Source organism: Silurus aristotelis, assembly GCF_946808225.1.
Source record: "Silurus aristotelis genome assembly, chromosome: 18".
Taxonomy (NCBI): domain Eukaryota; kingdom Metazoa; phylum Chordata; class Actinopteri; order Siluriformes; family Siluridae; genus Silurus; species Silurus aristotelis.
In genome coordinates, this window is record NC_139591.1 from 5,599,474 (window position 1) to 5,622,540 (window position 23,067).

Genomic DNA, 23,067 nt, shown 5'->3' on the forward strand with positions numbered 1-23,067 from the left:
GCCTTAATAATAATAGAGCTAGTTTCCTGTCATTCATTTGTTATCCCTAGACAGTATAGTGAATAATTAGCATGGGCCGTTCTCCGAGTATTTACGCAAGCAGCATATAGACGCATATCTGTTTTAGCATATCCAGCTTTCCGTGTAGTAATCGAGCAGGTAAAAGGCAGCATAATAACTGCAACCTGGCAGCACGTTGAGTGATCGACGCCATGTTTTCTCTGCTGTGCATTCCAAGCAGGAGGCATTGATTGCCTTTGTCTGAGCGCTGTACGGTGCTCTAAAAATACAGCTGTTCTAATTTGCAACGAGACCGTTCTCCGTGCTGCGTGATTATTGCGGCTCTGCTGAGCGAAAACTGAGTGGAAGCCAAACTAAGCTGGCTGTTCATTTCTTTGTTAGGACCTTGTGCTTGAATAACGGTTTTGAGTTTGAATGAAACCATTTTTTTTATTTAAATTTTTTTTTGCTAAACCCTCATAGATCAATTTGATTATGTCATGTAAAATAAAATCCTCGTTTTTGAACTGAAAGAGCATTCACAAGGATCAGATTAAACACACTAATTAAAAGTTTCATTTTAATTCATTGCTGCGATACTTTAATTTTAAAATGTTTAGTGAAAGGACTTGACCTGTGAAAGGCTAAGCCTTCCATCTTTTTCAAGATACATGAAAAAGAGCATGGCCATCTTGTCGTGTTATTTTCAACTGACTCATGAATTGAAACAACAGTATTATCAGTGGTGGTAAGAAGCATACATTTGTACAAATCACAATGTGCAACACAGATCTAATAAACTTGGATACGGCATGTTTGTATGTAGATCAGGGGTCACCAACCTTTTTGAAACTGAGAGCTACTTCTTGGGTACCCATTAATGTGAAGGGCTACCAGTTTAAAACACACTTCTGAAATAACAAATTTGCTCAATTTACCTTTACCTATTTTTAGAATAGGCGCGTGGGCGAATCATGTGGTCCTTGCGGGCGATGTTGGTGACCCCAAATGTAGACTGTTCGATGATGATACCTGTTGAATCGTAGGCTATGACTCAAGCTGGTATTGAAGAATAGAACGTCATTCAAACGCTCTAGTGTTCAGAGGTGGAAAGAGTAATAAAATATTCTACTCAAGTAAAAGTACTGTTACTTCAGTGAAATTTTACTTAAGTGCAAGTCAACTTCTACTCAATTACAGCAGGGGTGGGATGGAGGATTCTAGTATAGTTCACAAAAAACAAGCGGATATACATCTCAAACTAGTTTTTTAGTACATTTTAAATGTACAAATATGTAAAAGGGCACGCATTGAATAACTTTTGATTCGACAGCATTTTGCAATCAATTACTGCGGTATTTTTTTTTTCCGGGGTAGAATCTTTTCTCTTTGCATTATTTTTATTATTATTATTATTATTTTTTTTTTACTCAGGAATGGATAAGATTTAAAATGTAGTTAAAGTTACAGTACTCGAAACAAAACATACTTAAGAAAAATTTTAAATACTGATTTTAAAAACTACTTTGAAAAGTAGAAGTACACAAATAAGTAGTCAGTTGCAGTAAAACAAGTAAATGTAATTCAGCACTTTCCGCCTCTGCTATTGTTAAACAAATAGAGCAAGATGAAAAAGAAGAAGAAAAAGAGAAGACTGCAGCAGAGGAGAAAAACAGGCCATCTTGGGATGTAAATTTTGCAAAGGGCCCATAAACCTAAGCCTAGCCTGAACGTACACCTTGCCTACTTGTACAGTCACAGTAACTGAGTATCTCAGATGTGTTAAGCTCAGCAATGTCTTCCCAGAGAGTTTGAGTTACCATACTGTACTTCATGGTATTAAAGATTTAGCACCATGTCCTATTGTTCAATATGTCATTTCAGGTTGCATTTTATGAGCTAGTCAGTAGATGTATTTCAAGGCGGTAAACACATGATACATTTCTGACACTTACACATAATGTTCACCGGCTAGCTTTTTGCTTTTTTAGCTGGTTGCAAAGCCTGTGACCGTGGTTGCATTTAAACCTCTCTCACAGTACTACCTAGGAGCACCGTTTAAGACCAAAAAAATCACCATCATTGGTTCATGTAGGTCAACTTCTGTCTGGGACAGCCCAAAATCATACAATGTATTCTGGGCATCAAGGGAAAAGGTATAGTGTTTATTCAAACTAGTCGTCTTGGTAGAGATACAGCATAGAGGAGAGAATCACAGCAATCTCATTTTGAATGTAATAGACATTTCAATATTTCCTAACACCACTCAAATGCATCTAGTATTGGACAGCTGGTTGGTGAATTGTCTTTGTGCAAGACTAATAAATTGTCTAGAGTAGTGACTATTTGTAGATGCGTAAGCATGTGTAAATCTATCTACTTATTTATGGATGTATTTATTTATTACTAATGACACATTTGAAGCTTATCAGCTATAATCCCGGAATGAAATATTTAAAAGAGCAACAGGAATATACAAACTCTAACTGGGAAAACTAGGATGGATTAAATACTTTGTATTAATTAATGTGTTTTTTTTTTTCTATTTTACACTTGGACAATAAATAAATGGATTAATAAATAAACATTTAATTTCATTCAGGTTGAAGCTGAATATATATTGGTGGCACAGAATCATAGAATCGTAATTACAGTTTGCTATTCACCATCGCAATCACAAAATAGAACAGCCTGGAACATTGTAGTTAAAGATAACATCTGACATTGGATTTAATGAGGACATGATACTTAGCTGAAATCGGATTAGATACAAACGAGATAGAGATCTACCCATTTAACTGTAAGTAATAAATATTCAGATGAGAATTCGGTGACAATGTTTAAAAAAAAAAACGTTATGAGAAAAACCAGGGAGATTTTACAGGTTTAAAAGGAGGCGTTGCTGATGCTGCAAATGAGAAAGCAGCTGATTTAGTTCAAAATCCTTTTATAATACAAATGTTCTGATTCGTTGCTTTGGGTGAAGAAAATTCTTATTAACAAACGTTCGGTCTGAAGTTTTAATGAACGCCTAATGAGGGCCGGGAGTGTATTTATAGTGTGTGATCTGAAAGCAGGTGTTTCTCCTGACAGAACATCCTGTTAAGTGCCTTTTATTTGGATTTGGCTTCACTAGTTCACTTGTAATTGGAGGTAGTGTACTCTTTAAACCTGGATACACACTCATATTTTTTGCATATGTATGAACATAGATAACATGTGGAATAAGTTGCTATTTACTGTTTGAATTCAGGCGTAGGGGTTTGCAGTAGTCCTCAAAAAGCTGATTTAGTGCTTTAGTTTCTAGTGTTTATCTTCATTATTGATTATTAGAATATGTGAGTATGTTTTTTTTTATTATTGTGTTGTTTTTTTCACTTAAAATTACATCTTATCCATCATGCATGTAAGACTAGTTTTATTCAAGGATTTATGAGCAGATGGCTTGAATCAAATTCAGGCTGGGATATGATGTGTAAATATGTGTTGTGCGGCATTGACTGTTTTTATGATGAACACACACACGGGAAACAGAGATAGATGGATTCAATAACCCTCTGATATGCCGAATAAAATGCATTTGAAAGATTTGAAAAAAAAAAAATAAAGCAAAGCATGGTGAAAAATATGGAAGAAGAGTGTAAGGCAGTTTTGCTTAGGTAAAAAAAAAATAAAAAATATGAATGCTGTCTTGAGGATTCTTGTGAGAATTAAGTAGTATAATAAGCGAAGGTACATCCCATTTGCTCCTTTTTGTCTTTATTTTTTATTTTTTTTGTGTATGTGTGTGTGTGTGTGTGTGTGTGTGTGTGTGTGTGTGTGTGTGTGTGTGTGTGTGTGTGTAGACACATGCACCCGGGTGAAGTGACAGTCTCTGTCATCACTGATTTCAGCACCTCTCCACCACACTCATGGCGTTATAAAGCCGTTTATTTTGGAGCCCCATTCAGGGAATAACAGTCACATGGAAGCAAAACACCAGCATTCTCGCTTCTATTAAATTTTCAGACTCTGGGTTGCAGGCCATCTCTATCCTCCTCTCTTTTTTTCAGCTCCCCTGTGCCTTTTACCTCGCCCAGCAATAAGTCTGTATTTTTTCCCCACTCTAAGCAAATCTTCAGAGATCTCCGAGATCAAATATTGCAGAGCGCTACTGCAAAACGCATCTTTCACACAGTCTTTTTCACACACGCTTTCACACACTCTTTGTCTGTGTATGCTTAGGTGTGTCCATGTGTTTTGCTTCTTTATCACAGTTCACTTGCAGGCAACGCTGAACATCTATTCTACCCACAGAACGAATTAAAACATTCATGCAGTGGGAAAAACCAATAAGCAATAAAAAAAAGAGTTCTGCTTAGACACTAACTCGGTGTTGCACCTGAACGATGAATAAAACATGGGCTGCGATTCAGTCCTCTATCATTCGCCAGCCGTGCACTCCTCCTCACAGTCCTCTACACAGCACAAAGCCGATACACAGAGCAATCTTAAGGACACTGGGACGTATTTGCATCAAATTCCTTCTACAGATCGAGTGTATTGCTTTTTCACGGCTATCAAATGCATGGACTTTTTTTGCACTCTACCTCAGCACGGAGCAGATTAGCCACTTGGAAAAAATATTCCACAGCCACGCTACACAATTCTCTCTAAAGACTACAAACTGTTTCAAAAAGCAAACATGGGAGAAGTCGAGGAGGCGCACTTAGTAATTTGACAGTCCTGTAAGCACGGTGTACAACAATATGTTTTGAGCACACAGCATTGTGTGTGCATTGTGCATAGCACTGAGCTATGTGATGATGCAAATGGAGTGACTACGATTGTACTCTAGTGTAACACAATGATCCTCAAGTACATAGCACCGGGATCCTCCAGTATGTAGCACAGGGATCCTCCAGTATATAACACAGGGATCCTCCAGTATATAGCACAGTGATTCTCCAGTATATAGCACAGGGATCCTCCAGTATATAGCACAGGCATCCTCCAGTATATAGCACAGTGATCCTCCAGTATATAGCACAGGGATCCTCCAGTATATAGCACAGGGATCCTCCAGTATATAACACAGGGATCCTCCAGTATATAGCACAGTGATTCTCCAGTATATAGCACAGGGATCCTCCAGTATATAGCACAGGCATCCTCCAGTATATAGCACAGTGATCCTCCAGTATATAGCACAGGGATCCTCCAGTATATAGCACAGGGATCCTCCAGTATATAGCACAGTGATCCTCCAGTATATAGCACAGTGATCCTCCAGTATATAGCATAGTGATCCTCCAGTATATAGCAGTGATCCTCCAGAATATAGCACAGGGATCTTCCAGTATTTAGCACAGGGATCCTCCAGTATATAACACCGGGATCCTCCAGTATATAGCACAGGGATCCTCCAGTATATAACACCGGGATCCTCCAGTATATAGCACAGGGATCCTCCAGTATATAGCACAGGGATCCTCCAGTATATAGCACAGGGATCCTCCAGTATATAGCACAGTGATTCTCCATTATATAGCACAGGGATCCTCCAGTATATAGCACAGTGATCCTCCAGTATATAGCACAGGGATCCTCCATTATATAGCACAGGGATCCTCCATTATATAGCACAGGGATCCTCGAGTATAGAGCACAGTTATCCTTCAGTATATAGCACAGGGTTTCTTCAGTATATAGCACAGTGATTCTCCAGTATATAGCACAGGGATCCTCCAGTATATAGCACAGGGATCCTCGAGTATAGAGCACAGTTATCCTTCAGTATATAGCACAGTGATCCTCCAGTATATAGCACAGGGATCCTCCAGTATATAGCACAGTGATCCTCCAGTATATAGCACAGTGATCCTCCAGTATATAGCATAGTGATCCTCCAGTATATAGCAGTGATCCTCCAGAATATAGCACAGGGATCTTCCAGTATTTAGCACACTTATCCTTTAGCATAGCACAGTGATTCTCCAGTATATCAGAGTAATCCTTCAGTAAAGCACAGTGATCCTCCACAATAGCACATTGATCCTCCTATATAGCATAGAGAGCTTCCTGTTTAGCACAATGATCATTTAATATAGCAAAGAGATCATCCTGTATAACACAGTGATCCTTCATTATAGCATAGAGATCTTCCAGTATATTGCACAGTGATCCTTCTGTGTAGCACATTGATCTTCCTGTATACCCAGTAATCCTACTGTGTAGCAGTAAATCGCCTGTATTACACGGTGATCTTCCTATATAGCACAGTAAACCCTCTGTGTTGCACAGTGATTCCTCTGTTTAACACAATGATCCTCCAGTATATAGCACATAGATCCTCCAGTATACAGTATAGTGATCCTCTTGTATATCACAGATATCCTTCAGTATACCACACTGATTTAAAGACAAACTGAATACAATTTTCAAAATGTGAACATATCATGAGACTATAATAATGGATTGTAGGTTGCATAGTATAATGCTGCTCAGCGATTTATTCAATTCAATATTACACCTCGATCTCTTTTGAATCCACACTAATGTGAATTACTCCAAAGAGCAGACTGGGAATGAATACAGGACAACCTGTGAGCCTACATAAGAAGCAGGACACCTTTTTCACCTCAGAATCACAAACCTCACAGGCATGTGTTAATGAGGAGTGCACGTGTGCTATTTACGTCGGTGGGACAGACAGCAAGGGGAATAAGCAGTGACTTCATGCAAGCTAGCATCTTCCTCTTTTTCCTGAAGCGTTCATCTTGTCGAATAGAGGTGGGAGGGGGGTAAGTTCTCTGTCTTCAATAATCCTAATATTCTAATGCTGGGTTATCAATCCTGGGTTAGCCAAAGCCTGGACCAGCTCATTCTGCTAGTTATCTGGAGTTTAACAGAGAAATGAAATTGACTGAATTAGCAACTGGCTTTTAATGTACGGCCATATGTCTTGCTAGGTTATATACTTATTAGAAAGGCAAGCAGTACTGCTGTACATTTAATCACATTCAGGGTTCTGGTCAAGGGTTTTGGGATCTCTTGTCCAGGAAGAACAGGGACTTTGCCAATTCAGTTGACTATATGCCGTTATTATGTTTTTCACTGTTAGAAATTAGCAGATCAGCGCTGACTTGTGACTTTGTCTTAAAGCCAAATACATTATATTCAAGAGAGTGAGGATAGCCTTTAAGTCTTTGGCCATTACAAAAATGTAAGATGATTGTCTGTGAAAATCAGATGAGTGTATTCAAGGGGAAAAAGATGAAAATTTAGGTTGAAACAGTTTAATCAATGCGGTTTGTGAAGACGTATCAGACTAGACATGATGTCTTTGCAATATCAAAACAGAGAAGTGTGCTTACATCAGAGGTGGAATGAGTAATCAAATATTCAAATCAAGTAAAAGTGCTTTTACTTTAATTAAATTTTACTTACGTACAAGTGGAATTACGGGTCCTAAAATCTACTAAAATAAAAGTAAAAAGTAGCTAATTTAAAATTGACAGAATAAAATATTTTTTAAGTTTTTTTAACAGTGGGGGGGTGGCATGAGCGATACTAGTGTAGTTCAAAATGGACAAGGGTATATAAATCTTAAACTAGTTGTTTTTAATTAAAGGAACACCTTTACAAATGAAAGTGCAATAACAATAATTACAAATACAGTCCATGACTTTTATGCACTTTTGCAGCAAAAAAATAAATAAAAAAATCTCCTGTTATAATGTCATTTATGATAACCAGAGAAATCGGCAATGCAGATTTAGAATTCAGAAAGCTAGCGCACACATTGAACAACTTTTGTTTGGACATTTCACAATTCTTCAAACAAAACATACTAAAGTAAAAGTAAAACTTTTTTTTTTTTTAACTACTTTAAAAAGTAGAAGTACCAAAAAAAAAAAACCCTACATAATGTTTTTGCTAAATTTTTGCTTTTTATGCTGTTTAATGACCTAATAAAAGACTATAATACTAAGACTTTTTCAACAAAACTGAATGAATGAGTAAATTATAATTTCCCTAGCAGTATTAGCACGAACAGATATTAGTGAAGAGAAGAAACAGTGAAGAGGCCTTAGAGATAGAGATGCCCTGATGTTGATGCAAATGGTGTGTGAGAACTCATTTTCACATTGCAAATAGTTCGATTTGATTATAGATATAGAGTACTTGCCTTCATTTTCGAAAGACCTCGAAAGCAATCCTTCCCACTTTGTGGTAACTAGATTTGGAACCTCTATAGCTTTACTTGTTTTTGCGTCATGTACAAATACGTCAATTGAGAAAAATTAAGATTTCCGAACTGGATGTGTTAAATTATGACTGTGAATGGGTTTCCCAGGCTGCCACTTATCACTGTTCTTCAGCTATGACTACATATTATGTTATTAAAGTGTATCCTCTGTGGTGTGCAGTTCAAGATCTACTCTATGAGTTCTTTGTGGTGTGGAAAAGTGAAGTTAAAATGAACTCTGATTTGTTAAAATGGGCCTCATTACGATTGTAATTACACCCCAAGTGAATGTTTAATAAAGACTAGGATCTCTGAGTGTGTAGCAGCGGGAGTTTTTTGAGGCTTGTGAAAGTGGCTACATTATGTGAATGACAGGAAACTGCTAAGTGTTTGTGCTGTAAAGATAGATAACAGAAACGGAGAGAGAGCTTATTAATGCTAACCTGGCGCTTTCAATCACGCTGTCACTTCTCGGTCTGATGTTAGAGCTTCCTGGCAGCAGTAAAATGCTTTGGGTGGATTAGAAAGATAATACGGCCGAGCGAGAGATGAAAAGCATATACCGTGGAGCTCGTGTTTTTGCAGAGGTCACAGCACCTCTGAATGAAGGAAATATCATTCATTATCACTGTTTTTATAATCGCTGTAGGTTTTGTCGCTCTTTTTATTTTTAGATGCAATCTGTTTTATTTACTCATGCTTTTACGCCTTAATGGTTTCTTTTTTATGTTCTGCTGCTACGTCTTTATTTTTTAAATACTTTGTTCTGTATAAGCAATCTTCTGGCTGCCACTGAGATTGTGCTTCTGAGCTGTATGAGATGGGATTATGGGATTAATATCTATGGGATTAATATCTAAATGAGTTTTAGATATTAGAGGAAATTTTTAGATGTTCTTCATTTTTTATCTTTTTTTTTTTTGCCATATCTGTAAGTTTTTTAATTAAATGTCAAACTAAAGCAATATGCATCATGTTTATCTATGCTTTGAGGGAGCTGATTTTGGATGTCTCATTACCCAAAGACTCGTTACATATGCTAGCTAGCATTTTTTTTTTTATTTAATCAGAAAGAGATTTATTGCCAAATATGTTTGCACATACAAGGAATTTGTTTTGTGACAGAAGCTTATAACATAATGACAAAAACAACAACATACAGATCATTTAAAAAAATTTGAATATAAGACATATGTATATATAAATGAACAAAAATGGACACAATTTCTATGTACCTGTAATAGTATGCTATATAGATGGAAAAGAATAGAATTAGGTGTAAATGTAGGCTAGCATACAAATATTAGCTAGGCTACCTTGATAAGAAAATTAGCTAGCCAGTTTTCTAGGCAAACAATAGCTAGTTAAGTGAGTTGGCTGTTATCTTTTCCTCAGCAAACGTCAGCCAGTTGTTAGCGTCCTCTGTTTTGTAGTTTATGGCTTTCATTTCATGAACAAAGACCACTTGGATATGTGAATAGAAAAAATATTGCATTTGTAACATACAATTAGGGACTTGACAAACAATGTGAAAATGTGATGTATGCTTTATTTCATAATCCAGGTTTTTAGAGTTAAACGCAGGCAAAGTTAAAACGGGATAATCCATAATCTAAAATGAGGGAAACAGACAAAGATGAAAACTAAGAGTCATACACAGAAACCTAGTAAACAAGGCTCTTACTTAATGTGATAAAGCATAGGTCAAATACATAGAGCGACATACAACATGGTATATTCAGACAAACTAATCAAAGACTAACACTGACCAGGTGAGCACAAACAGGTAACAAATTGTTAAAATTATGTCCCCTGGTAGTCTAGTGGTTGAGATGCAGCGCTCTCACCGCTGTGACCCGGGTTCGATTCCCGGTCAGGGAACCATCCCCAGCCACTCTCAGTGCCGGTCCCAAGCCCGGATAAATTGGGAAGGGTTGCGTTAGGAAGGGCATCCAGCGTAAAACATGTGCCAAATCAAACGTGCGGAGGATCCGCTGTGGCGACCCCTAACGGGAGAAGCCGAAAGAAAGTTATATTGTAAATGCATTGTCATACTAATCTAAATACCACATGTTGCAATCTTTGTCTGTTCTGGATAGTATGTATGCCTGTAGGAGTAATACGCACATTGACACACATGTACACCAATCAGGCATATCTTTATGGCCACTGATGCCTGCGTAATATTGTGTCGTTCTCCCTTTTTGCTGCCAAAACAGTCCTGACTTTTCGCGCAATAACAGCATTAACTTCTTCAGAAATTTGAGCTACAGGAGCTTGTCTGTTGGATCGAAATACACAGGCCAGCCTTCTCTCCCCATGAAGCTTGTCGCTACCTTTAATAGATACGGCCCACAAGAGCTGCAGAGATACTATGTCCCAATCATCTAGCCATCGCAATTTGGCCTCCAAACTCGTTCTTATCCTTACACTTGCCCATTTTTCCTGCTTCTCGAGGACAAAACTTTGTTTACTTGCTGATATTTCCCACCCACTAACAGGTGTCATGATAAAGAGATAATTAGTGTTATTCACTTACCGGTTATAATGTTAGAATGTCATAATGTGTGTAATATGTGTCTTAAATGAATCACAAGGCTCTGGTGTTTAATAAAAATAGGCTGAATGTAGACATATTAGGTATCATTCTGCTATGGGAAATCTAAGTCCAAAATCCGGTGTGTTTATACACTTCCTGACATATCACACCATATTGATTATTTAGCCAACAATAATCTCCATCGTAAACAGATTCACCAGAGATGCATGCAAACAGGTGTAATAAATGTATTCGGACAATAAAGAAAGCTAGTATGAATGTTATGAGCTGTGTAAGATTTTGATATTTTTTGTGGAACAGGTAATTATCTCCTCTCATTCGCTCCCCCTCTCTCTAGTTGAGGATAAACTGGTTGACTCTGCGTGCAACCTCCTTCCCTCCTGTTGATATGAATGCCTTGTGGTTGGAAATGAGTATTTCAATTCCAGTCTGCTTGCAGCTAAAATGAAATGCTAATCTTTCGCCTTTTCTTCCACCTTTTCCGCCGCTCTCTGTGTTGACTTGTGCTTTAGCTGTATCTCTGAATGGCAGGAAAATCTGGTGAGGCGAATAGCTTTAAAAAGTTAAATTAGCACTGTGAAAGGGGGATATGATTTGCACTAGCTTGTATCCAACTACGAATATAATTTTTTAAATGCAGTGTGTGTTTAATAAAGAATGGCATTTGCACACGCATGTGTGTGTTCACGTGTGTGTTTTTGTGTTTGTTGGACCAGTGTTACGAGTGTTGGTGTAAGTGTGTGACACCGTGTTGATTTCCGTTCATAAATATTAATGTAAAACATGTTGACCTTAATTTTGAACCTGTCTGCGGGCACCTATTTTGAGAGAGACTGAGAGATAAAGCAGGAAGTCAGACTCCTCCATTATGCAGATGAATTCCAAACAGATGGATGCTTTGGTGATTGGATGATCTATCATCATATAAGCAGGGTTTTTTTTTATTTATTTATATATAAAATCATCAAATGGCAGAGAAGCTGTTTCAGTGCTGTGTAAAGATCCTGAAAATTATGTAACACGATTATTTCTTTTTTTGGGTTTTCTGGTTTCTTATGGTTTCTTAGAGATACAGTAGTTAAAATATGAGTTCAGTAAAATCAAAAGTGCTTTCTTAGAATTTTCACTTGAGTAAAAGCACAAAAGTATTTCCCCTAAAATGTACTTAAGTACCCAAAGTACTATGATTTATTATGGCTATAATGTCATAATTTTTGTCTCAAGACTCTTTGCTTAATCAACACAGTTTATGTGAAAAGACTCTAATGTTACTTTTAGCACTCCAATCTATTAATAGAATGATATTAAAGATTCAAATGCTGGGTGTTGTGCACAAGTTAGAGTCAGGAGTTTCTTCCATCATTTATTCCTCTCAAAATGTTTGAACTGTATGTTTGTGATAAGTAGATTAGTTTTTATCCGCTCATAAATAAAAGGAAGAGTCTGATTTCGCAAAGATGAGCAAAAAGATATTGATATTAAAAGTATATATATATTTGACATGGAACTATAGTGAAGGTAAAGTAACAGTCTCCTCAAATGGAAATACTGACAGTACAGTTAAGTACAGATACATGGAAAATATACTTAAGCACAGTAATGAATTACATTTAATTTCTTACTGTCCACTGTTTATTGCCTGTAGGTGTGAATGAGTCAAATCAAGAAGTCAAGAAGCTTTTATTGTCATTTCAACCATATATAGCAGATGCAGTACACAGTGAAATTAAACAACGTTCCTCCAGGAACCCTGGTTCTACATTAAACAACATAAAGCTTCATAACAGAAAATAGTAGTAAGTGTCCTCGCCACATAAAGTGCATCGTGTGCAACCTGGTGCAAACAGTGCAAGTCAGACAACACAAGACAGTGTAGGACATCACAAGACAGTGTAGGAAAAATACACAAAACACAAAAAAGCGCCGCCAGTTTATAATTTTATTTATGAATGTAATTTATAAATGTATAAAAATTAACAAATTTCATTTATAATTTCATTTATAAATTCATGAATTTATGAAAGTGTGTGTGGTCATGTGCAATAGCCTAATCCATGTCATATTCCTGCTTAATGCCTATTGTTTAAAGCATCATATAAACTGGCTTTTCTATTAAAATTGTCTATTAAAATATATATTTCGGAACACTATTGACCCTGTATATGCCAAAACATCATGTAGAAAAGTCCAAATTTATGATGCTGAAATTTTAAGTCACATTCTGTTTGATTTCTGTGAAGCTGCTTTGGGACAATGACCAAAAGTTTTTTTTTAATGAAAATACATTTTTTTAAATAAAATTGAAATGAATTGAATTGTAATAGCAGATAAACCGACCTTGCGGAGCATCTACTCTCTATCAGGGATCGTCAAGCGTGGCTGAAGGCTGATTTTCCAACCAGGCATTAGTCATTCCTGTTTTCATTTGTTTAATCAGTTTATCTTGGGCTTCAATTTTCTTTTACTGTTGCCTCCTTTTTTGAAAGAAATAAAAGCCTGAAGCCACATCAGCTTCTTGTTGATAAGATTGAATACCCCTGTTCTATAAACTCTATCATTTTTACCATAACTGAGAGGGTCATAACTGATTGTGGTGCTTAAGACAGATGATATACAGTGAGGAAAATAAGTATTTGAACACCCTGCTATTTTGCAAGTTCTCCCACTTAGAAATCATGGAGGGGTCTGAAATTGTCATCGTAGGTGCATGTCCACTGTGAGAGACATAATCTAAAAAAAAAAAAAACAGAAATCACAATATATGATTTTTAAACTATTTATTTGTATGATACAGCTGCAAATAAGTATTTGAACACCTGTCTATCAGCTAGAATTCTGACCCTCAAAGACCTGTTAGTCTGCCTTTAAAATGTCCACCTCCACTACATTTATTATCCTAAATTAGATGCACCTGTTTGAGGTCGTTAGCTGCATAAAGACACCTGTCCACCCCGTACAATCAGTAAGAATCCAACTACTAACATGGCCAAGACCAAAGAGCTGTCCAAAGACACTAGAGACAAAATTGTACACCTCCACAAGGCTGGAAAGGGCTACGGGGAAATTGCCAAGCAGCTTGGTGAAAAAAGGTCCACTGTTGAAGCAATCATTAGAAAATAGAAGAAGCTAAACATGACTGTCAATCTCCCTCGGACTGGGGCTCCATGCAAGATCTCACCTCGTGGGGTCTCAATGATCCTAAGGAAGGTGAGAAATCAGCCCAGAACTACACAGGAGGAGCTGGTTAACGGCCTGAAAAGAGCTGTGACCACCGTTTCCAAAGTTACTGTTGGTAATACACTAAGACGTCATGGTTTGAAATCATGCATGGCACGGAAGGTTCCCCTGCTTAAACCAGCACATGTACGGGCACGTCTTAAGTTTGCCAATGACCATTTGGATGATCCAGAGGGGTCATGGGAGAAAGTCATGTGATCAGATGAGACCAAAATAGAACTTTTGGGTCATAATCCCACTAAACATGTTTGAAGGAAGAAGAATGATGAGTACCATCCCAAGAACACCATCCCTACTGTGAAGCATGGGGGAGGTAGCATCATGCTTTGGGGGTGTTTTTCTGCACATGGGACAGGGCGACTGCACTGTATTAAGGAGAGGATGACCGGGGCCATGTATTGCGAGATTTTGGGGAACAACCTCCTTCCCTCAGTTAGAGCATTGAAGATGGGTCGAGGCTGGGTCTTCCAACATGACAATGACCCGAAGCACACAGCCAGGATAACCAAGGAGTGGCTCTGTAAGAAGCATATCAAGGTTCTGGCGTGGCCTAGCCAGTCTCCAGACCTAAACCCAATAGAGAATCTTTGGAGGGAGCTCAAAGTCCGTGTTTCTCAGCGACAGGCCAGAAACCTGATTGATCTAGAGAAGATCTGTGTGGAGGAGTGGGCCAAAATCCCTCCTGCAGTGTGTGCAAACCTGGTGAAAAACTACAGGAAACGTTTGACCTCTGTAATTGCAAACAAAGGCTACTGTACCAAATATTAACATTGACTTTCTCAGGTGTTCAAATACTTATTTGCAGCTGTATCATACAAATAAATAGTAAAAAATCATACATTGTGATTTCTGGATTTTTTTTTTAGATTATGTCTCTCACAGTGGACATGCCCCTACGATGACAATTTCAGACCCCTCCATGATTTCTAAGTGAAAGAACTTGCAAAATAGCAGGGTGTTCAAATACTTATTTTCCTCACTGTAGGTAGAATGAGTAAGTGGAAACTTTATGCTGAAAGTGAGAAGTGGATCATCGGTTGATTTTGTTGGATAGGTGCAGTTTTAGTTGATCTCTGTATTCTGGCTTGTGGCAATTGTTATGTACATTTCAATATAGATTTATTTAAGACACAATGTATTAACTAGTAGGAGCATGCTTTAATGTGTCTTGTCTTCATTCACTATTTTCCAAATAATGGTACATTATTTTTGGGGGGGTATTTAAACCCTTTTTACTGAATTTCAGCAAAAGAACAATATGGATTGCAAGGATTTAACATAAACAGACAAACACACAAAAAATACACATACTGTACAAACTGTACGTATATGGCATGATGTATGACATATTTTTTAGCCCACAGAGTGAAGCATTTTCCATAATGTCGATTTTAGGTCTTAGAAAAAAATACCCCTTGTTTGGTAGCAACTTCATTTTGTGAATGCAAAACAATGCTTCTCTTGTGAATTTTATATAACATATTTTAGCATCCACACTTTTCCCTCCACATGGACATAGCTGATTTGACATGGCTGATTTGAGCTGATGGTTGATTGACAGTTTGTAGGCAATCACAGGACTGGTGTAAAAGCAGACAGACAGGCAGGTTTAGAATCTACATAAGTACTTGACATTACTTACATTTAGTAAAAAAACATACATTATAATTTTCATATAGATTCTGGATGCTTAGTATGGACAGTTTACTGATCAAACTTTCGCATTGCTTTAGCTACAGAGACATTTTTGTATTCTACCCAACTCTATTCCATCAAACACATGATATCCATCCTTTTTAAATGGCTTTAATCTAAGGAACAGTGTGATTAAATTACGTCTATTAACACGATTTTTAATCATTATAACGGGCGTCCGGCAAATGCAATAAATGTAAATGTATATTAAGCATGCATTAGACTCCTTTGTCGGTCAAATGCACCGCTAAAGTCATTAAACCACACCCACATCTCTACAGCACAATTTATCATATAATAAATACCTAAAGAATACCAATATACGTAGTACAGTTCATTTCATGAGTAATTAGCAGCATTTTTATGGTATATGTTTGAAAAGGGCTTATAATTTGATGAGCCGCTATGGCGACCCCTAACGGGAGCAGACAAAAGAAGATGTTTGGAAAGGGCTTAAAAAATAAACCTAAGTGATCGTAGCTCATTTATCTGGTTTCAACCCGAGGTCTAATTATTAATTTGGGTATTTTTGAAACACTTGCAGAAAGTCTCTAGAAATGAACCCTGCACATATTAGTTTAATACAAAAAAAGCCTTATAACCTCCTGACAGAAATAAACAAATATTGGTATAAAAGTAAACAGCATCAGATATAATACAACAATAACTTCATAGCATTTTAGCCCATACAAAGAGCAGGGCAAATATAAATAGATTAAAAAGATGGCAAAATTGTTTAAACCGTGAATCTGAAGCATAGAGATACAGCCACACATGCATATTTATTTACTCGTACATTCCTTTTTATACATGTATTGTTATTGCCTGGTGGAATGCCTTTCTTTCTTTATAAAAAGGGGAAAATAAAGATTTCTCCCATGTGAAAGCCTCTTACCATTTGAATGGGAATAAAGATGCTTTTATATGTTTTAAAGATCACTTTCAAACTGTGTTGCGTGGATTAGTAATGTAGGCCAACTGTGAATATTGGCCAATTTTCCATATTTTCTGATGAAAGATGACAAAGTCTGTGTGTTCTGCATTAAGTGTCATATCAAGACTAGAAGCAGATGGATTCTAAACCACTTTCCTGTCAGCTCACTAGTACTAGTTGTCAATTGCATCTTGCATTATACCCATCTATTTGATATGACTGTGTACTGTGAAAAATGCAAAAGAGTACAGATGAATAAGTGGCTAATTAATAATAATAAAAATAATAATAAAAAAAAAAAAACATTTCCAAATTGAGCATTAGAGAATTTGCAAGCCCTGTTTGTAACAACCACCAAGAACTCTTTTCTTTTTTAATTTTACTTTAAAAATGTTCATGTCAAACATTAAACTGGTGGAAAAGTGTGATCTCTGTGAGGCATCTTTGTTGCTGCCACATGGGCTGGTTCTGCACAGGATCTGCTAACTGGTGCTATTCTGACCTGCATTACCACGTCTGTAATTTCATCATGGACAGCAAATTCTGTCTCAGACTGGGCAAATCCGCCACAAAGACGTTTGGCATGACGTACATTTGCCATCCATCGATGCTGCAATGAGTCGTGTTTTGATTTTTGATTAGCACTCTCGCTTCAAGAGCGGAAAAACATCGCTGAAAGACGACGAGAGATCAGGAAGACCTTCAACGAGCTCAACCCCTGAAAATGTCAAAACTATTTGGCCACTTGTGCATAATGATCGTCAGAGAGCAATCCACATGATCTTACTTCCACACCCACCCTACTAGCCAGATTTGTCTCATGCAGAATTGAACATGAAGATCCAGCTTAAACACCACCTTGTATACAGTATACCACCGTGTATATAGTATAGAATCCCACTACTGTTTACATGGTGGTGAGAAGAAAAGAATCTCAGAATGCAAAACATTCCAAAACTTAAAGTTGATTGGCTACAACAAAAAAAAAAATGGAACATTTTACTCCTGTAATCCAAGAATAGGACTCTGATGCTTTGTTAGGATCATGCACCCTCAAATCTGGAGATTAGAAACACACCAGACAGTGAAGCACTACATATAACTCATTAAGTAGCCTACACTCATGTTTAAAAAGACATACATTACAAATATTACCATACATACATACATTAAGGTGTTGCAAATTAGTTGAATGTACTGAGTTGAATAAAAACGATATACTGTGATATTGCGTGTATCAGCTGTCACTCTGCTAATCATTACTCTAACTTTTATAATAAACAAATATTTCGTAGTATTGTAATGTATAATTGTTTGTTCATCAGATGAAGAACACTACAGTTGGGTATTTACAGTGAAATGTATGTGTGTAATGTTGTGCAGGAGCAAAAGAGGTAAATGCCAGCGGAAAGACATTCACGGTCAAGAGCTCGGTGCATTTGCAGGTGGACAGGAATGATGACGGTGTTGCCTATACGTGTAAAGTGGTTCACGAGGCCCTACGGTTTATCCCACAGCAAGCAACCGAAGTGCTCGAAGTGCACTGTAAGTCCTGGTCTAATATATAAATCTGTGTCTTTTATTCAATTTTTATTTCTATATCAGCTTTTTTTACTTTCCATTCAATTTGATATATTTAAGAATATCTTTATAATATCTATGATTGTTTTTATCCATATACAGAATATGTCTACAAAACGAAAAGTACCATAGTCTTTAGGTCTAGTTCTGTTTCATTTGATAAATCAAATATACTTTTAACACATTTTGCTTTATTTTAGTTGGTTTTAATGTTGCGTGTTACCAGGTTCATAGCTTAATGTTCATAGTAATTAATTTGGTTATTATAACCACATCACAGTTAAAGTATGTTGTAAATATATTTGATAGAATCGTGTGAATTTGTTGAATTGCAAAAAGCATCAGAATCACTTGCATATTTACCAACCATGAAAACTGAAGCCCAACATATGCTTCTTCTGTGAGCTAAAAGCCTGTGATACTCACACTGCCCTGTGATGCATAACATCTTTAAAAGAAAATCTTCAGATGCCCATGTTTGTCTCTGTTATTAATAGAGGAGACAGTATGCCATCCCTTCAATCCAGAGACTATGGTTATTTTCGCTCCACATCAACATTCGAAGTCATGATGAAAATCGCCATTAGGGAGAAAACTTTTCTGTTACACCACTCAGGACCCTCATACTCTTAATGTATAGATTATAGAAGAGGAAAGACCCTAGAGGAGAAGATTGTATTATTTGTCACCCCGTGCGAAACACTGTCAATGGAATTAAACTGATATTTATAGAAAGCTTTTTAATTCCCTTTTATAACTATGTACTATATGACATTGAGTGCTAAACTCTGTTGCAATTCTGTGTAAAAGTGCAAGCATCCACAGTTATCTGATGTTTTAATAGACTTATCATTTTAACCTCTTTAACCCCTTTAACATCTTTGCCTCACTTATTATCAGTGCCTTTAATACAAAGAGGTTTAGTTTTAGCTTCCTGTGAGAGTGTACAATGTACACTCTCACAGGAATGTACATTGTGTTAAGAATATATCTATACATCAGTCTGTTTTTCCAATCGTTAAAAAGCTGTCTTTTCATACAGATGCCCCACGTGTGGAGATCAGGCATTCTCAAACTTTACCACAAGAAGGAGATATTCTCAAGTTGGAATGTGTGTCTAATGGCAACCCCTCGTAAGTCTTTTACACTGCCTCACAAACACTTTCACCATTTAGTTATATATATATACTTATGTTGGTATTTTTCTCTTTTTTTCTCAATAAATGTTGATAATCAGCTGTGCCATGAAAATACATGCTAATTTAAAGATTAGTAGACTTTAATATATGTTCACTATTCGGACAAAGGTTTGTGGACACCTGACCCTAAGATGTATGTATGTTTTTTTTAAACATCTTATTCCACAAATAAATCCCCATTTGCCAGTTTGCCACTCCTCTGGGAAGATGTTCAACTAGATTTTAGAGTGTGCTTGTGGAGATTTGTGCTCATTCAGCCATAAGGTTGTTAGTAATGTCAAGTACTGATGTAGGTGAGGTGAGGAGGCCGGGGTGCAGTCAGCATTCCAATTCATCCCAAAAGTGTTTAATAGGTTTAGGGCTCTATAGCAGGAACCCCATGAGATTATACTTCAACCCATTTAAAACTAATCTTCATGGAGCTGGCTTTTTGCACAGGGGCATTGTCATGCTAGAACCAGTTTGAGTAATTTAGTTTAATTGAAAGAAAAAAATTTATGCTAGCACATCAAAGGATGTACCTCAAACTAACCTTATATGGCTGGAAAAGTGTTCCAATACTCTTTTTCTTATAGTGTAGGTTTACTACCAAAATTCTTAAGACTAGGTAGGAACTTGTGTATATTTTAGCCCCATAAAACAAACGCTGGATAAATTAGATCATTAAATTGCGCTTGTTTGAAGGCTCAATTCGTTCTTGTTTTATTCACATCATTTTCAGATAAAATTCCAAAAAGTCACATTTAATTATCGACATGTTTCTCAGGCCCGATCCAGTGAAATGGACGAAAGATGGGGGCAAACTGCCAGACTTGGACCGCCTGATTGTGGACGGCAGAGAACTCACTTTCATATCTTTAAATAAAACGGATAACGGCACCTACCGTTGCGAAGCCAGTAATCATCTGGGCACTAACCACGCTGAATATGTGCTCTTTGTGTACGGTAAGTGCTTAAAGTTCTAGAAGAGTGTGACCATGCTGAAAAGGCGACTTTGTGTGATATACTGAAATAGATGTTTCACCCCTGCAGGTGTCCGATGCTACATATTCCAACTATTTTGAAAGTTCTCTGTGTGTCATGAAAAGTCCATCACATACATCAGAATATCTTTAGGATCCATTGAAGTCAATTGCAAAGTGACCTTCTTGTTTCGCACAAAACTCGATTCCAAAGTTAGCATTAAGTTTCGAGGTTATTACTGTGAAAAAGCCATTAAAACTTTGCAAAACATTGGTAACAGGTTCATGGAGTTTGAGTTAGCATAGCTCAGTGGGCAGAGAATGACCATATCTTGCACATAATGAACACATAATATCTTTCATTTGCTACATAGACGCAGGTTTTTGCAGAGTCTAATGTTTGCGACAAGGTCATTTATTAAATATTGATTTTTAAATATGAAGTAAGGCATCAAATTGCAATCTTAGAAGAATTGCATCATTGCTGCGAGTTTCTTAGAAACAGAACAAAGTAAAATGCCACTATACACACAATCTCCATTCGACCCTGGAACTGCTTCTGTCTAACATGTTCTGTTCTCTTACATTTCTTTTCTTTTTGCTCCCCTATGTTTGTGAGATTCTGATGGAGAATTAATGAGCACAAAAAGTAGAATGTAGAAGTCCCAGCTGGGGACTGCAGAATGTCAGAGCATTGTAAGGACACAGATAACCAAAGCTCCTAATGATGTTTGCACTGCAAAGCCTGGGAACTTCTTGTAAATATATTAAACTAACTGGAGATCACAGATCATTTTAAAAAAGCACCGTCAATATTGTAAAATACTGTAAACTGACAGATGTTTGCACTTTGCATCAATAATCAACACACACAACCATACAATGTAAGAACAGACATACTGTCCTTTAAGCAGTTGTCCTTCATTCATATGAATAAGAAGGATTTTAGCTCATTGTAGATAAATAGCCAGTGTGGCTGATTATAGAAAATATTCCATCCAATGTACCAAAAGTAGCAGTAGCATTTTTGCATGGAATTTTGTCCATTTCCCCAAATCTGGTATTAGTAAGTGGCAAAGTTAGAGTGGTATAGCCAATATACAGCCAATATTTTTCAGCTTTTTTCCTATAAAAATAGGGGAATCTTTTTACCTATATTAACACAATTTATTTCCTTCAAGAATTCTTAGATGCATTAGGTATTCATTCCAAAATGTTTAATAAGACAGGATTATTTTTGAAATATTTATGAAAGAAGTGTTCAATGATCAGCTATGCTCTTTAATACTAATTGAAGCATTTGTGTAGCTCTGGCAAGTCTGGTCATAGCACATACATTACAATATATATCTGATTATATGTATACTCATAAAAGGTGGGGGGGACATAAAAAAAGGCTCACTTTGGTATTTGTGACTTTTTCAAATTACAGGAAAAACAGAAAACAGTTTACTAATAGACATATGCAAAGTGTATTATTCTGTCCATAGTAGCTTTTTTATTAGAGTGAAATTAATTGTCGTATCAGTCACTGTGTATCTGTTCTGTATAAGGTGGCATCAAAAAGTTTCGAATCTAGATTTGTTACATGCAAACAGATGGCAGCACAAGGCTGAATGCACAGTCACAGGGAGCACTGACCTTCATATGTCAGTGTGCCAAAAGACATTCTTCTATGTACATCGGGAGCTGTGCAACTGGTGCTATTCTGACCACATGCGATACCAAGTCTGCGATTTCATCAAGGACAGCAAGTTATAACAAAGAGCAAAGCACCCTGTCACTGAGCTCTCCTCACACGTGAGTTTCTCGCCGGAAACAACATGATGTCACTTCCGCACCCACGTACTTGTCGGATTTGGCTCCTGCTGACTTCACCCTCTTCCTGAAGATAAAGATCTAGTTTAAAGGTCAATGTTTTGACACTATTGAGGAGAAAAAGGTGCTTGACCTCCAGGACATATTCCAGAATGTCAGGAACGCTGGGAGCGCTGTATTGCTATGCAAGGGGACAATTCCGAAGGTGATGGTGTGTAAACACAGATAAATGAAGTACTTTCTTGTAAACAGAGCTAGTCTCTAAACTTTTTGATACCACCTCGTAATATTTTCTTTCACATTTCCCTTAAGTGCAAAGCTTTTGATTATTCAGAACAGCTTTTAACAGTCGATCTTCATACAGAGCACTTTGTTGTGGTTTTGGTGGTAAGTTACGATCTTTGGAAATCAAATGCCAATGTCAGGTGTGTAATGACCAAGGCAGCCACATCTTGTCACATTTTGTTCTGTCACCCACTATATTTACACACCTTCTCGTTTCAAGTAGTATTTAATAGCAGCAAATGAGTGAGGGACATCGGTGATATGTATGTATTTTCTCTATTATTAAAGGGCAGAAAATTCTACTGCTTAAGTGCTGCCTTTTAAAAGTCACACAAAAAAGCCTGAAAATAAAAACTGCAATACACTTATGGCAATTAATGAGCAATGTTTTATAAAGCTAGATAAAAGATTTGATCTTCCATAGTCTTATTTTTGATAAGAATTGTCAGAATGGAAACATTTCTTTACATATCATTCTATGGAATCAATGAAATTATTCGAATGCATTCATTTATCTTAAACTTTGTCTGCTCAGTTCAGGATACAAATCTTCATTTCACCCTCAT

At 36.9% G+C, this 23,067-nt stretch overlaps 1 protein-coding gene across 4 annotated transcripts in view; it reads left to right on the forward strand.

Moving 5' to 3' along the window:
• The window catches only part of cadm2a (cell adhesion molecule 2a), a 380,897-nt gene that overhangs the window by 344,206 nt on the left and 13,624 nt on the right, over positions 1-23,067 (forward strand). For all 4 annotated transcript variants that reach the window (XM_083568236.1, XM_083568237.1, XM_083568235.1 and 1 more), the window contains 3 exons: positions 18,040-18,201; positions 19,280-19,370; positions 20,203-20,381. In XM_083568236.1, the coding sequence (XP_083424362.1) occupies positions 18,040-18,201; positions 19,280-19,370; positions 20,203-20,381 (432 nt within the window). The remainder of the gene's footprint in view (positions 1-18,039; positions 18,202-19,279; positions 19,371-20,202; positions 20,382-23,067) is intronic.